The sequence below is a fragment of the Pseudophryne corroboree genome, chromosome 7 (genome assembly GCF_028390025.1).
Source record: "Pseudophryne corroboree isolate aPseCor3 chromosome 7, aPseCor3.hap2, whole genome shotgun sequence".
Taxonomy (NCBI): Eukaryota; Metazoa; Chordata; class Amphibia; order Anura; family Myobatrachidae; genus Pseudophryne; species Pseudophryne corroboree.
In genome coordinates, this window is record NC_086450.1 from 336249316 (window position 1) to 336264780 (window position 15465).

The window sequence follows — 15465 nt, forward strand, 5'->3', positions numbered from 1 at the left end:
TTAGATTCAGACTTATCTAATCTACGGTTAATCAGATGCATACTGTCGCGTATCTCTTTCACTCATGCAGGCTCTTGGTGTGCCGGTAGCGCCACCACATTACAACTCTGTGTCCCTAAAATGGCTTCCTCCGGGGAGGAACTCCCTGCCTCAGACATGCCTCACACGTGTACAGCACACCAACAGACACACTGGGACTTATTTTGGGGACAGACCCACAGTAAAATCTGTCAGAAGGACACAGGATAGGAGCAGCCCGTTCACAATCCCAGTGCCAGTATTTCCTGTGAACACAGTATGTCCACAGCCTAACAGCGCTTTTTAAATAGTAATATACACTATCAAATGAACCACAATCGCTCTGTGCCCTCCTTTAATAGCACCCTGTACTTGTCAGAAGTGGAGGAGAGGACCAGCGTGTTCTCTGCAGCCTGAGGAGAGAGAGAAAATGGCTCCGAGTAGTGTGCTGGCTGCCTGAGGAAGAAGCTCCGACCCCGCAATGGAGGCGTCCTTACACTCATACAAACACTGTAATATTTATACTGGCAGGGGTAGGACTGTGCCAGCGGCAACTAATGCCCCCTTTTAGCCAGTTTGAGGTATTTTTCTTGCTGCCCAGCGCGCCCCCACCCTGCACCCTGTAGTGCCTGTGTGTGTGGGCAGCAATGGCATGCTGCGCTCCCTCCAGCCGCACCTCACCTTAGCCGTCACTTACTTGATAGAAGATCATTCTTCTTATACTCACCTGACTTCTGGCTCTGTGAGGGGGGTGACGGCGTGCTGTGGGAGTGAGCATCTAGACACGGCTAGCATTCAGTTCCCTTGAGGAGCTAATGGTGTCCTGTCAGCCAGAAGCAGAGCCATGAAACTCTGAGGAAGTTGGTTCTGCTTCTGCCCTCTCAGTCCCACGAAGCAGGGAGTCTGATGCCAGCAGATCTCCCTGAAAAGAAAAAAATGTAACATAAGTCTTTTCAGAGAAACTCAGTAGAGCTCCTCAGAGTGCATCCAGTCGACCTGGGCACATTTCTAAAACTGAGGTCTGAAGGAGGGGCATAGAGGGAGGAGCCAGTTCACACCCAATGAAAAGTCTTTAGAGTGCCCATGTCTCCTGCGGATCCCGTCTATACCCCATGGTCTTGACGTCGTCCCCAGCATCCTCTAGGATGTGTGAGAAAAATAATGAGATCTGTCCGCTAAGTGTACATGCGTTCAACCCTAAATCTGGCTGTAAAGTACTCCATTAAAATGAACTGGTTGGCGTTCATGGATATTTATTTATTTTTATTTTTTCTAGTTTAGAGAATGGAAAAAGTACATCCCATTATGCAGTATTTATGGGATATTCACTTTTCTGTAAATATTACACATACATGCATACTTTGAGTTCTTTATCATTGGAAGATATTCCGGTTGTGTAAACAAGAAGAAACGTTGCTGTCCCTTACCCGTACCCAGTTTATAGGAGTGAATGTTTGCTCTTTGCACACAAACGTTACAGCCCGCATGACTATATATTTTGTATGGGTTTTAATTTGTTTCTTATTTTCAAGTTTATGATTAGTATTCTAGCCAGAGCATGATGTGTAGTGGTGATATATAATGAGGGAGGTGCTACCTTGCTGAAACTGTAGTTTCACACAAGACAAATTGACAAATTGCAGGTGCATATCCTAGGCACCAAGCACTGCCAATAGCATTGCTCATAACAATTATATAGTAATAGTAAACTTGCAGTTTAGCATAAAGCAAAAATGAGGTGCTTGGCATAATTTTTGCCTCAAAATATAAGAGCCCACCCACCATGTCAAGGTGCCCTCATCATCAGGTAGGTCCCTCACACGAAAATACAAGTCCAGGACACGGAAACCCCCAAGTCAGCACAAGCCAAACGCCCTAAGGCATCACACTAATGAGAGTTTAAAGTGTTAGTAAGTGTTAATAAGAAGCATAATCTGTGTAGTAAGAGTGTTACATGGGTAGGAGATTGATAGGTACTACTTAGGTCATTAAATAAAAGGTGCTACAAAGGTGTTGAATTAAATATTATAATGTGATGCCCCAAGGCAGCCATGCCACACCAATCCAGAGGGCCCCATGCCCCAAACTCATCCCTAAAACCGACTAATTGTCTAAATTCATACAGTACTTACCATACTAGTGCCTTTCACAGTATGCAGCCTGCAAATGCCAGGAACACATTCCTAATTAAAAACACCCAAGGCAGATGGAAGGGGTGCTAGTCAAGCTGACTGTTTACCCACCATCATGTGTATGCTTGTACACCATGTAAGATGGGGGAGAACCACGGTAATGCAGATAGTCTGAGAGAGGTAATCAGTATGTGATGAATAATGTAACCATTTCTTTCTCTAACGTCCTAGTGGATGCTGGGGACTCCGTCAGGACCATGGGGAATAGCGGCTCCGCAGGAGACAGGGCACAAAAGCAAGCTTTTAGGATCACATGGTGTGTACTGGCTCCTCCCCCTATGACCCTCCTCCAAGCCTCAGTTAGGTTTTTGTGCCCGGCCGAGAAGGGTGCAATCTAGGTGGCTCTCTTAAAGAGTTACTTAGAAAAAGTTTTTAGGTTCTTTATTTTCAGTGAGTCCTGCTGGCAACAGGCTCACTGCATCGAGGGACTTAGGGGAGAGATTTTCAACTCACCTGCGTGCAGGATGGATTGGATTCTTAGGCTACTGGACATAGCTCCAGAGGGAGTCGGAACACAGGGCTCGCCCTGGGGTTCGTCCCGGAGCCGCGCCGCCGACCCCCCTTGCAGACGCTGAAGATGAAGAGGTCCGGAACCAGGCGGCAGAAGACTCTCAGTCTTCATCAGGTAGCGCACAGCACTGCAGCTGTGCGCCATTGTTGTCAGCACACTTCACACAGCGGTCACGGAGGGTGCAGGGCGCTGGGGGGGGGCGCCCTGGGCAGCAATGTATAATACCTGTATGGCGAAAAATACATCACATATAGCCCTTGAGGCTATATGGATGTATTTAACCCCTGCCAGATATCTAAAACTCCGGAGAAGAAGCCCGCCGAAAAGGGGGCGGGGCCTATTCTCCTCAGCACACAGCGCCATTTTCCCTCACAGAAAGGCTGGTGGGAAGGCTACCATGCTCTCCCCTGCACTGCACTACAGAAACAGGGTTAAAACAGAGAGGGGGGGCACTGATTTGGCGATATGTATATATATTAAAATGCTATAAGGGAGGAACACTTATATAAAGGTTGTCCCTGGATAATTATAGCGTTTTGGTGTGTGCTGGCAAACTCTCCCTCTGTCTCCCCAAAGGGCTAGTGGGTCCTGTCCTCTATCAGAGCATTCCCTATGTGTGTGCTGTATGTCGGTACGTGTGTGTCGACATGTATGAGGAAAATATTGGTGAGGAGGCGGAGCAAATTGCCTGTAATGGTGATGTCACTCTCTAGGGAGTCGACACCGGAATGGATGGCTTATTTATGGAAATTACGTGACAATGTCAACACGCTGCAAGCCGGTTGACGACATGAGAGGGCCGGCGAACAAATTAGTATCTGTCCAGGCGTCTCAAACACCGTCAGGGGCTGTAAAATGCCCATTTACCTCAGTCGGTCGACACAGACCCAGACACGGACACTGATTTCAGTGTCGACGGTGAAGAAACAAACGTATTTTCTTTTAGGGCCACACGTTAAGGGCAATGAAGGAGGTGTTACATATTTCTGATACTCCAAGTACCACAAAAAAGGGTATTATATGTGAGGTGAAAAAACTACCTGTAGTTTTTCCTGAATCAGATAAATTAAATGAAGTGTGTGATGATGCGTGGGTTTCCCCCGATAGAAAATTATTGGCGGTATACCCTTTCCCGCCAGAAGTTAAGGCGCGGTGGGAAACACCCCTCAGGGTGGATAAGGCGCTCACACGCTTATCAGAACAAGTGGCGGTACCATCTACGGATAGGGCCGTACTTAAGGAGCCAGCTGATAGGAGGCTGAAAAATATCCTAAAAAGTATACACACACATGCTGGTGTTATACTGCGACCAGCGATCGCCTCAGCCTGGATGTGCAGAGCTGAGGTGGCTTGGTCGGATTCCCTGACTAAAAATATTGATACCTTTGACAGGGACAGTATTTTATTGACTATAGAGCATTTAAAGGATGCATTTCTATATATGCGAGATGCGCAGAGGGATATTTGCACTCTGGCATCAAGAGTAAATGCGATGTCCATATCTGCAAGAAGATGTTTATGGACACGACAGTGGTCAGGTGATGCAGATTCCAAACGGCACAAAGATGTATTGCCGTATAAAGGGGAGGAGTTATTTGGGGTCGGTCCATGGGACCTGGTGGCCAGGGCAACTGCTGGAAAATCCACCGTTTTTTACCCTAAGTCACATCTCTGCAGAAAAAGACACCGTCTTTTCAGCCTCAGTCCTTTCGTCCCTATAAGAGTCATATCTGCCCAGGGATAGAGGAAAGGGAAGAAGACTGCAGCAGGCAGCCCATTCCCAGGAACAGAAGCCCTCCACCGCTTCTACCAAGTTCTCAGCATGACGCTGGGACCGTACAGGACCCCTGGATCCTACAAGTAGTATCCAAGGGGTACAGATTGGAATGTCGAGAGGTTTCCCCCCTCGCAGGTTCCTGTAGTCTGCTGTACCAATGTCTCCCTCCGACAGGGAGGCAGTATTGAAAACAATTCACAAGCTGTATTCCCAGCAGGTGATAATAAAATTACCCCTCCGACAACAAGGAAAGGGGTATTACTCCACACTATATGGTGGTACTGAAGGCTAGGTGAGACCTATTCTAAATCTGAAAAATTTGAACACTTACAAGGGTTCAAATCCAGATGGAGTCACTCAGAGCAGTGATAGCAAAGAACAAGGGGACTATATGGTGTCCCGGGACATCAGGGATGCTTACCTCCATGTCCCAAAATTTGCCTTTTCTCACCAAGGGTACCTCAGGTTCGTGGTACAGAACTGTCACTATCAGTTTCAAGACGATGCCGTTGGATGGGTGCCTTAATGACCGAAAGGAGGATTCGTCTTCAAAGAAAATGGACGACCTCCTGATAAGAACAAGGTCCAGAGAACAGTTGGAGGTCGGAGTAGCACTATCTCAAGTAGTTCTACGACAGCACGGGTGGATTCTAAATATTCCAAAACCGCAGTTGTTCCGACGACACGTCTGCTGGTCCTAGGGATGATTCTGGACACAGTCCAGGAAAAGGTGTTTCTCCCAGAGGAGAAAGCCAGGGAGTTATCCGAGCTAATCGGGATCCTCCTAAAACCAGGAAAAGTGTCAGTGCATCATTGCACAAGAGTCCTGGTAAAAAATGGTGGCTTATTACAAAGCGCTTCCATTCGGCAGATTTCACGCAAGAACTCTTCAGTGGGATCTGCTGGACAAATGGTCCGGATCGCATCTTCAGATGCATCAGCGGATAACCCTATATCCAAGGACAAGGGTGTCTCTCCTGTGGTGATTACAGAGTGCTCATCTTCTAGAGGGCCGCAGATTCGGCATTCAGGATTGGATGCTCGTGACCACGGAGGCCAGCCTGAGAGGCTGGGGAGCAGTCACACAAGGAGTGTGATCAAGTCTGGAGAATTCTCTCCACATAAATATACTGGAGCTAAGAGCAAATTTATAATGCTCTAAGCTTAGCAAGACCTCAGCTTCAAGGTCAGCCGGTATTGATCCAGTGGGATGACATCACGGCAGTCGCCCACGTAAACAGAAAGGGCGGCACAAGAAGCAGGAGGGCAGTGGCAAAACTGCAAGGATTTTTCGCTAGGCGGAAAATCATGTGATAGCACTGTCAGCAGTGTTCATTCCGGGAGTGGACGACTGGGAAGCAGACTTCCTCAGCAGGCACGACCTCCACCCGGGAGAGTGGGAACTTCATCGGGAAGTTTTCCGCATGATTGTGAACCGTTGGGAAAGACCAAAGGTGGACATGATGGCGTCCCGCCCGAACAAAAAATGGGACAGGTATTGCGCCAGGTCACGAGACCTTCAGGCGATAGCTGTGGACGTCCTGGTAACACCGTGGGTGTAACAGTCGGTGTATGTGTTCCCTCCTCTGCTTCTCATAACCAAGGTATTGAGAATTATAAGACATAGAGGAGTAAGAACTATACTCGTGGCTCCGGATTGGCCAAGAGGGACTTGGTAACCGGAACTTCAAGAGATGCTCACAGAGGACTAATGGCCTCGGGAGCTAAGAAGGGATTTGCTTTCAGCAAGTACCATGTCTGTTCCAAGAGGAACCGTGGCATCGGCCTTTAAGAAAGGACCTGCTCCAGCAGGGACCTTGTCTGTTCCAAGACTTACCGCGACTGCGTTTGACGGCATGGCGGTTTGAACGCCGGATCCTAAGGGAAAAGGCATTCCGGAAGAGGTCATACCTACCCTGGTCAAAGCCAGGAAGGAGGTGACCGCACAACATTATCACCACATGTGGTAAAAATATGTTGCGTGGGTGAGGCCAGGAAGGCCCCACGAAAAAATTTCAACTAGGTCGATTTCTGCACTTCCTGCAAACAGGAGTGTCTATGAGCCTCAAATTGGGGTCCATTAAGGTTCAAGTTTCGGCCCTATAGATTTTCTTCCAGAAAGAATTGGCTTCAGTTCCTGAAGTCCAGACGTTTGTCAAGGGAGTATTGCATATACAGCCCTTGTGTGCCTCCAGTGGCACCGTGGGATCTCAACGTAGTGTTGGGATTCCTCAAATCATATTGGTTTGAACCACTCAAATCTGTGGATTTGAAATATCTCACATGGAAAGTGACCATGCTGTTGGCCCTGGCCTCGGCCAGGCGAGTGTCAAAATTGGTGGCTTTGTCTTACAAAAGCCCATATTTGATTTTCCATTCGGGACAGTGCAGAACTGCGGACTCGTCCCCAGTTTCTTCCTAAGGTGGTGTCAGCGTTTCACCTGAAACAACCTATTGTGGTGCCTGCGGCTACTAGGGACTTGGAGGACTCCAAGTTGCTAGACGTTGTCAGGGACCTGAAAATATATATATATATATATATATATATATATATATATATATATATATATATATATATATATAATTCCAGGACGGCTGGAGTCAGAAAGTCTGACTTGCTGTTTATATTGTAGGCACCCAAAAAGCTGGGTGCTCCTGCTTCTAAGCAGACTATTGCTCGTTGGATTTGTAGTACAATTCAGCTTGCACATTCTGTGGCAGGCCTGCCACAGCCAAAATCTGTAAATGCCCATTCCACAAGGAAGGTGGGCTCATCTTGGGCGGCTGCCCGAGGGGTCTCGGCTTTACAACTTTGCCGAGCTGCAACTTGGTCAGGGGCAAACACGTTTGCTAAATTCTACAAATTTGATACCCTGGCTGAGGAGGACCTGGAGTTCTCTCATTCGGTGCTGCAGAGTCATCCGCACTCTCCCGCCCGTTTGGGAGCTTTGGTATAATCCCCATGGTCCTGACGGAGTCCCCAGCATCCACTAGGACGTTAGAGAAAATAAGATTTTACTTACCGATAAATCTATTTCTCATAGTCCGTAGTGGATGCTGGGCGCCCATCCCAAGTGCGGATTGTCTGCATTACTTGTACATAGTTATTGTTACAAAAAAATCGGGTTATTATTGTTGTGAGCCATCTTTTTTAGAGGCTACTTCATTGTTATCATACTGTTAACTGGGTTCAAATCACAAGTTGTACGGTGTGATTGGTGTGGCTGGTATGAGTCTTACCCGGGATTCAAGATCCTTCCTTATTGTGTACGCTCGTCCGGGCACAGTACCTAACTGAGGCTTGGAGGAGGGTCATAGGGGGAGGAGCCAGTACACACCATGTGATCCTAAAAGCTTGCTTTTGTGCCCTGTCTCCTGCGGAGCCGCTATTCCCCATGGTCCTGACGGAGTCCCCAGCATCCACTACGGACTATGAGAAATAGATTTATCGGTAAGTAAAATCTTATTTTTTCGTCCACTAGGGGTCACTGGAGTACTCTTGGGATATGGACGGTGTTAGCAAGGACAGGCACTGAATATTTAAATTTAGTAACTCTCTTCCCTTCCATACTCCCAGAATACCCCAGTGTTTTTTCGGTGCTCACATGGATAGAAGCACAAAGTGTGGAGCTCCTCCACATAGTTAACTTTTAGATTATTTTATTTTTACTTTTTATACTTTTTTTCTAATTACAATCCCTTACACAAAAGCTCTGGGTCTGGGATTACAGAAGCTGCTGCGTGCAGCTCTTGTCGTGTCGGTCCTCACAATAGGAGCCCCCTCACAGCCACAAGCAGCTCAGCTAACTTCAGCTGAGGCTGCAGAAAGGACTGGACGAAGCTTGCTGGAGAAGCCCCGTCAGAGCCCAAGAGCACAGGTCAGCTACCTTCAGCTGAGACTACAGTACGGAGCTTGCTAGAGAAGCCCCGTTAGAGCACAGGATCACAGGTATTTATGATCGGGGCGGTCAGCTCACGCTGCCGCCCCGCCGTGTGGGAGGACTGCTATGTGCGTCACCCGAGGTCATCCCGCTGCTCTGCTCCCCGTCACCGCTGATAACAGCTCCCCGCCGCCGCTCCCCTACTCCCGGCTGCCGCTCAGAGGGACGCGCTGAACGGCCGCTACAAGCGCCGTTGTCGGCGCTCCCTGTTTGTTGTGCACAATCAGACCGGAGGCTCCGTCACTTAGGGGAAGGAAGCTGCCGGCGTCTCTGCTCACTCAGACCGCGGACAGCGTTCACTGCTGCCGCGGTCTGTCTCGGTAACGGCCGGCAGCTCAGCGTAACAGTCGCTGCCAGCTCCCTGCTCGCGCTGAGGTTGAAGCAGGAGGGGGGGGGGGGGGAATGCCGGCGCCTCTGACCACTCAGACCACTGACAGTGCACACTGCTGCCGCGGTCTGTCCCTATAAAACAGCCCTCTAGTAACTAGTGGGCTCATGCTGGGCAGTCAGGAGTTTTCCCTGTCCCTATTACATGCAGCTGCAGGTGGGGGGGAGACATTATGCCACATCAGCAGCAATAGACAGCCTCTGCTAAAGAAAGGGCTGCATTGTGTTATATATGCATACGTATTATACAAGCACTTATTATACCATAGAAAATGTATATAAAATGCTATAAGTATATATGGTCACGTAAGGAAATATGTTCTTTGACTATAAGCACATGGCTGGAGGCCATTTTAATCATACTTTCTGTTTCTTTTCCAGAACATTCCTGTCCTACAACACTGCTCCACCGGATGGCGCAGGGGTGTTAGTAGGAATTTTTGGATCAGGTTTCTTATAGTCTGCCCGCGTGCACTGCACTTTGACCACATACACATTTTAGTAATTTTACTGAGGTGGAGTTTGTCTGGTTACATAATGAGTAAGTCACCAGCAAAAACGAAAAAGTAGTTTCACTGCAATGTCTACCACATGCACGGTATATTTTATACTCCCATTTCGTCTCCGATTTTGCAAAGATAGTTCTCATTTGCCTTATGAATTCCGAGTTTCTGCTATGTTGCAATCCTGACGATTCTATGCCTGGCCTAACTGCGCAAGATGAATATGAGAAGGGTGAATAGACCAGCAGTCAGATAGTGTGGGTGCGTCAGTCTCTGAAGTTTACAGAGACTGAGGCACCTCTGACAAATTATAGGGTGGTCTTTACTAGACGACACATCTGCAGTGTGTTTCTTATTTTTTTCCGAATCTCTAAATAAGATGTTAATATAGAATCCTGATACACAGGTTTCTAAACCTCGCCGATTTAAGTCTAGTTACCCGTTTCCAGAGTCAGTGACATCTCCATGGGAGCTATGCTAAAGTCGATGTATACAGTAGCAGGGGTGTTGCTTCCACCTCGTTTGGTTGGCATTTGGGTAACTACATCGCTGCTTGTATGGATAACAGGACTCAGGTCCGCCCTACAAGACGACCACCTTATACTTCTCGCTGATCAAATCTGCGAAGGTGCTGATTATCTACGTACAGCTTCTACGGATGTCTGACTAGTCAGTTCTCTCCTTTCAGCGTCACTAGTTGCGGCACGACAAGCGCTCTGGCTGCGTCCTTGGCAGGCGGAGGCAAAGGTCGAGAGAAGAATAGAAGCATTACCTTACGCGAAAGTTGTTTGGTCCTCAATTGGACAAATGGATTTTTTAGACCACGGGGGGCCTAGTCTCCTTTCCTACCATTGCTTCCAACGGTACCTACACGGAAATACTCTGGACCAGCGTTCAAATCCTTTAGCCCTCAGCCCTTTCGAGGCCGTGGTAGAGGAACAACCACACCTGGTGGACGAGGCAGAGGACGTGGTTTTCAACAAACCACCATCCGTCGTCAAAACGCTAAGGTCACCGACAAGCCAGTGGCATGATGGCCTTCCAGTCCATCTCGGATCTCCAGTTGTGGGGGCACGCCTTCATACGTTCCATTTAGCGTGTTTCCAGACATCCACAGATGGGTGGATCCGCCATTTAGTGTTAAAAGGTTACAAAATAGGGTTCGACTGTCTCCCATCACTGTGGTTTTTCAAGACAGGTCTACCTGTGTCGGAAGACAAGAAGGCGGTTCTTCAAATTGCCATTCAGTCTCTGCTGGATTCAGCAGTTTTGATTCCGGTCCCTGTTCACCAACAAGGTCAGGGTTATTATTCCAGTCTTTTTGTAGGACCAAAGCCGGATGGCTCGGTCAGACCAATATTGAACTTAAAGGCTCTCAATCAGTACGTCACTTACTACAGATTCAAGTTGGAATCCCTGCGGTCAGTATTTGCAGGTTTAGAGCTACTGGAATTCATGATTGCGCTGGATCTCAAGGATGCGTACTTACACATCCCAATTTGGCCACTTCATCAGAGGTTCTTGATTTTGCGGTACGGCAAAACCATTGCCAGTTTCAGGCTCTACCGTTTGGCCTCTCGTCAGCGCCTCGGGTATTCACCAAAGTGATGTCTGCGATGATAGCTCATCTCAGATCCCTGGGAGTGATAATAGTTCCGTACTTGGACGATCTACTCATCAAAGTTCCGTCTCAACAGATGATCCTCCAACATGCGTTGCTAACGTACTAATGTGCTAGTTCGGCACGGTTGGATTGTCAACTTCAAGAAATTACATCTGATTCCGTCTCAACGACTTCAATTCCTAGGAATGATTCTCGATACGGTAGATCAAAAGAATTTACCTACCAGAACAGAAAGTATGGAGTATTCGTCATCTGGTACAATTAGTGCTCAAGCCATGCACAGTCTCTGTACATTTGTGCATTCGCCTGTTAGGCACAATGGTGGCGGCTTTCGAAGCGCTTCAGTTCGGAAGATTTCACTTGCGTCCTTTTCAACTGGATGTGCTCGCACAGTGGTCGGGCTCGCATCTGCAGATTCACCAGAGGGTGAGGTTGTCTCCACGGGCCAGAGTATCTCTACTCTGCTGGCTCAAAGTACACAATCTAACCACAGGGAAACGGTTCGGCGTCTGGAATTGGATAATTCTAACGACGGTCGCGAGTCTTAGAGGTTGGGGAGCTGTGGTTCAAAATTGTTAGCTCCAGGGTCTCTGGGCGGATCACGAAAGATTGCTGTCTATAAATGTCCTGGAACTCCGGGCAATTTACAATGCACTACGACAAGCAGTGCACATGCTCCAGTCTCAGACTGTCCAGCTGCAGTCAGACAACGCGACGGCGGTCGCGTACATCAACAAACAAGGAGGAACGAGAAGTCGCAATGGCCATGCGGGAAGTAGCTCGAATCCTCAATTGGGCCGAGCATCACCAAGTGATATTGTCGGCTGTGTTCATTCCGGGAGTGGACAACTGGGAGGCGTATTATCTCAGCCGTCGGGATTTTCATCCAGGAGAATGGGCATTAAATCCAGAAGTGTTTCACATGTTGGTCCAAAGGTGGGGTTACCCACAAGTGGATCTGATGGCATCTCGCCGCAATCACCAAACGCCCCAGTGTTTGTCCAGAACGCGAGATCCAAAGGCTGTGGCGGTGGATGCTCTCACAATCATGTGGCCGTACAGCCTCGTGTATCTGTTTCCACCGTTTCCGCTGCTCCCTCTGTTGCTAAAACGGATCAAACGAGAGTCCGCCTCAGTCATACTAGTGGCGTCTCATTGGCCTCGGAGAGCTTGGTTCTCGGATCTCCGCGGGCTACTCGCAGACTATCCTTGGCCGCTCCCGCTACGTCCAGATCTGTTACAACAGGGTCCGTTCCTTTACCCCGATTTAGCGTGGCTGCGTTTGACGGGGTGGCTGTTGAGACCGCCCTCTTAAGAAGAGAGGGCATTCCAAAATCGGTTATACCAACCATGTTACGTGCTAGGAAGCCAGTTACGGCAGCTCATTATTACAGAATTTGGCATGCCTGTATAGGTTGGTGTGAAGCTCGGAAGTTTCCGACATCATCTTTCAAGTTATCCCGTTTTTTGTTGTTTCTACAGATGAGGTTAGATGGAGGACTTTGTTTATCTACACTAAAGGTGCAGGTCTCTGCTTTGTCAATTTACTTTCAAAGACGTTTGGCTCTATTGCCGTCTGTACACACTTTTCTGCAAGGTGTCCTCAGAGTACAGCCTCCATTCATTCCACCTACAGCGCCATGGGACTTGAATCTGGTTTTAGATTTTTTACAGTCTTCATATTTTGAACCCTTACAACAGGTGGATATTAAGTTTCTCACTTGGAAAACAATTTTTCACCTAGCCTTAGCTTCGGCGAGGCTCGTTTCAGATTTGGGTGCCTTGTCATGCAAGCCACCGTATTTGGGGTTTCATGATGACAGAGCGGAACTTCGGACGAATTCCGCTTTCTTACCAAAGGTAGTGTCATCTTTTCACATCAATTAACAAATAGTAGTTCCTGTGTTAACAGGAGATTCTGGAACTTTGGATGTGGTACGTGCACTACGCGTTTATGTATCCCGAACGTCTACAGTTCGTAAGACGGATACGATGTTTGTTCTCTATGATGCTGCCAAGATGGTTTGGCCAGCTTCTAAGCAGACCTTATCCAGATGGATTAAACTGACCATACGTCAGGCTTACCTTCATGCTAGGTTACAGCCGCCTACATCAGTAACAGCTCATTCCACACGTTCTGTGGGAACTTCATGGGCAGCTGGTTGTGGGGCTTCTACGACGCAGCTTTGCCGTGCGACTACATGGTCATCAGTGCACACGTTTGGGCGCTTTTACAAGTTTGATACGTTTGCGGCATCAGCATCTAGCTTTGGCCGCCTAGTGTTACAGGTGCCAAACAGCTCTCCCGCCCACGGGGGTAGCTTTGGTACGTCCCAAGAGTACTCCAGTGACCCCTAGTGGATGAAAAAGAAAATAGGATTTTGGTACTTACCAGGTAAATCCTTTTCTTTGAATCCATAGGGGGCACTAGACGCCCACCCAGAGCAGTTTTACCTGGTTTGTGGTAAGTTCAGTGGATCTTCTGGTAACACATTCTCACCGACTGGTTCAAATTTCAAGTTCTATCTGTTATGGTGTCAACTGTTTAGTTGTCAGTTACGTTATGTGTCAACTTTATTGTTGTCTGTTATGTTATAATGTTATATGTAATTCTCCATTGTTCATCCTCTCTATCGCTCCTGTTCGCCTCAGGAAAAAACACTGAGGTATTCTGGGAGTATGGAGGGGAGGAGAGTTACTAAATTTAAATACTCAGTGCCTGTCCTTGCTAACACCGTCCATATCCCAAGAGTACTCCAGTGCCCCCTATGGATTCAAAGAAAAGGATTTACCTGGTAAGTACCAAAATCCTATTTTTCCTCCATCTTTCTCTTCTGAGCTACCCAGCTTAGCTCTTGTTTTTTTCTTGATGTCAACTTGTTAGCCCAGGAAGGGCTGTCAGTGTCAGGTTTCTGGGGTTTTAAATAGTCAGGAAGTGCTACAGAGCCCGCACACAGTCCTGGGTGTTTGTAGAAACTTGCTGGATGAAGTGCACTGTGTAGAATTGATACTAGTACTTGCAAACTTAGGTGCACTGCCTAGAATGGACACTGTTACTTGCAGGCCGAAGTGCACTATGTACAATAGATACTAGTATTATTGAAGTGCACTGCGTAGAATGGATAATAGTAATTGCAGAATTAAATTGACTGTGTAGAATGAATACTGGTACTTGCTGGAACTAGTAGACTGAAACGCAACAAGGAATAGAAATATACCAAGGAATAGCGGCCAGGAGCCAGTAGCAGGTCACCGAACTGAAGTTATGGTACTGGTCGGCTCACTGTAACAGTCTTTTTGAGGAAGCCCTCTGATAGACTCCTTAGATCAGCTGGTCTTAAAGTGGTTTCTTTTTTTGGTGATCAGGGAGTCAGCTGATATGAATTAAGATTGCGGTGCCCATGCATCACCGATATGAGATCCTAAATATAGGCCAACCACCCAGCTGACTATTCATATATACACACTGTGATTAGTTTAATCCTGTAGTTCCATAAATGACATTCGAGAAAGTGGAGGAAGTATTTTGTTACAGAGTATGGGGCCTATTCATGTAAGAATGCGATGGTTTGGCTTTACTTATCACCAAACATTGCATTCTTATGGGTGGCTTTTTTCATATACTTAGTACAATTCATGATTCTTTGCCGGCTTCCTGATGTGATGCGGTATCTAGTCAATCACGATCCTGTCTCTCCTCCTACCGCTGCGTGATTTGTGGTGGTGTTGATTCAGCACAGCACTCCTTACTTCCGGTCCCTCTTCAGTCTTCTGAGCATGCGTCAGCATCTTCCGTCCGAGGTGAGCCCGGTCATCTTAGTGGCGGTGGTAGGGACAGCGGTCAGTGCGTGATGTTATAGACAGATCAGCCATAACATTAAAACTACTGACTGGTGAAGAGAATAACATTGATTATTATTGATTATAGTTACAGTCTCACCTGGCGAGGGGTAAGATGTATTAGGCAGCAAATTAGCAGTCACTTCTTGCAGTTGGCTTATTGGAAGTTAAAAAGAAAAAAAAAGTGTTGGAAGCATGGAAAATGGGCAAATATAAAGATTTGAGCGATGACCATTGCTGAATTGTGATGGCTAGAAGGCATCCCAAAATGGCAGGTTTTATGGGGTGTTCCCAGTATGTGGTGGTTAACTACCTACCAATAGTAGTCCATTGTAGGACAACCAGTGAACAGGTAACAGTGTGATGGACGCCAAAGCCTCATTGATACATTGATGGGCGCGGGGAGGGATGGCCAGCCCCTCTGGTCCAATACCACAGAAGAGATACTGTATTACAAATTGCTGAAAAACGTAATGGCTATGAATTATGCAATTGTATAAAGTCTTTAAGGTAACCTTTTATCATTGTTCTTGATAGGTGACAACATACCTGAACTGGCTGGTAAGGATGTCTTCTGAACTGGAGACCAATATTGTGGCAGTGGAGCGAGTAAAGGAATACTCAGATCTGGAGCAGGAGGTACGCTCAAGTCTGTTCTTCTGAAGTGTCTGT

General features: G+C 47.4%; 1 protein-coding gene across 2 annotated transcripts in view; it reads left to right on the forward strand.

Moving 5' to 3' along the window:
* Positions 1 to 15465, forward strand: part of ABCC1 (ATP binding cassette subfamily C member 1 (ABCC1 blood group)) — a 440279-nt gene that overhangs the window by 387731 nt on the left and 37083 nt on the right. For both annotated transcript variants that reach the window (XM_063934377.1, XM_063934378.1), the window contains one exon: positions 15331 to 15432. In XM_063934377.1, coding sequence (XP_063790447.1) covers positions 15331 to 15432 — 102 coding nt within the window. The remainder of the gene's footprint in view (positions 1 to 15330; positions 15433 to 15465) is intronic.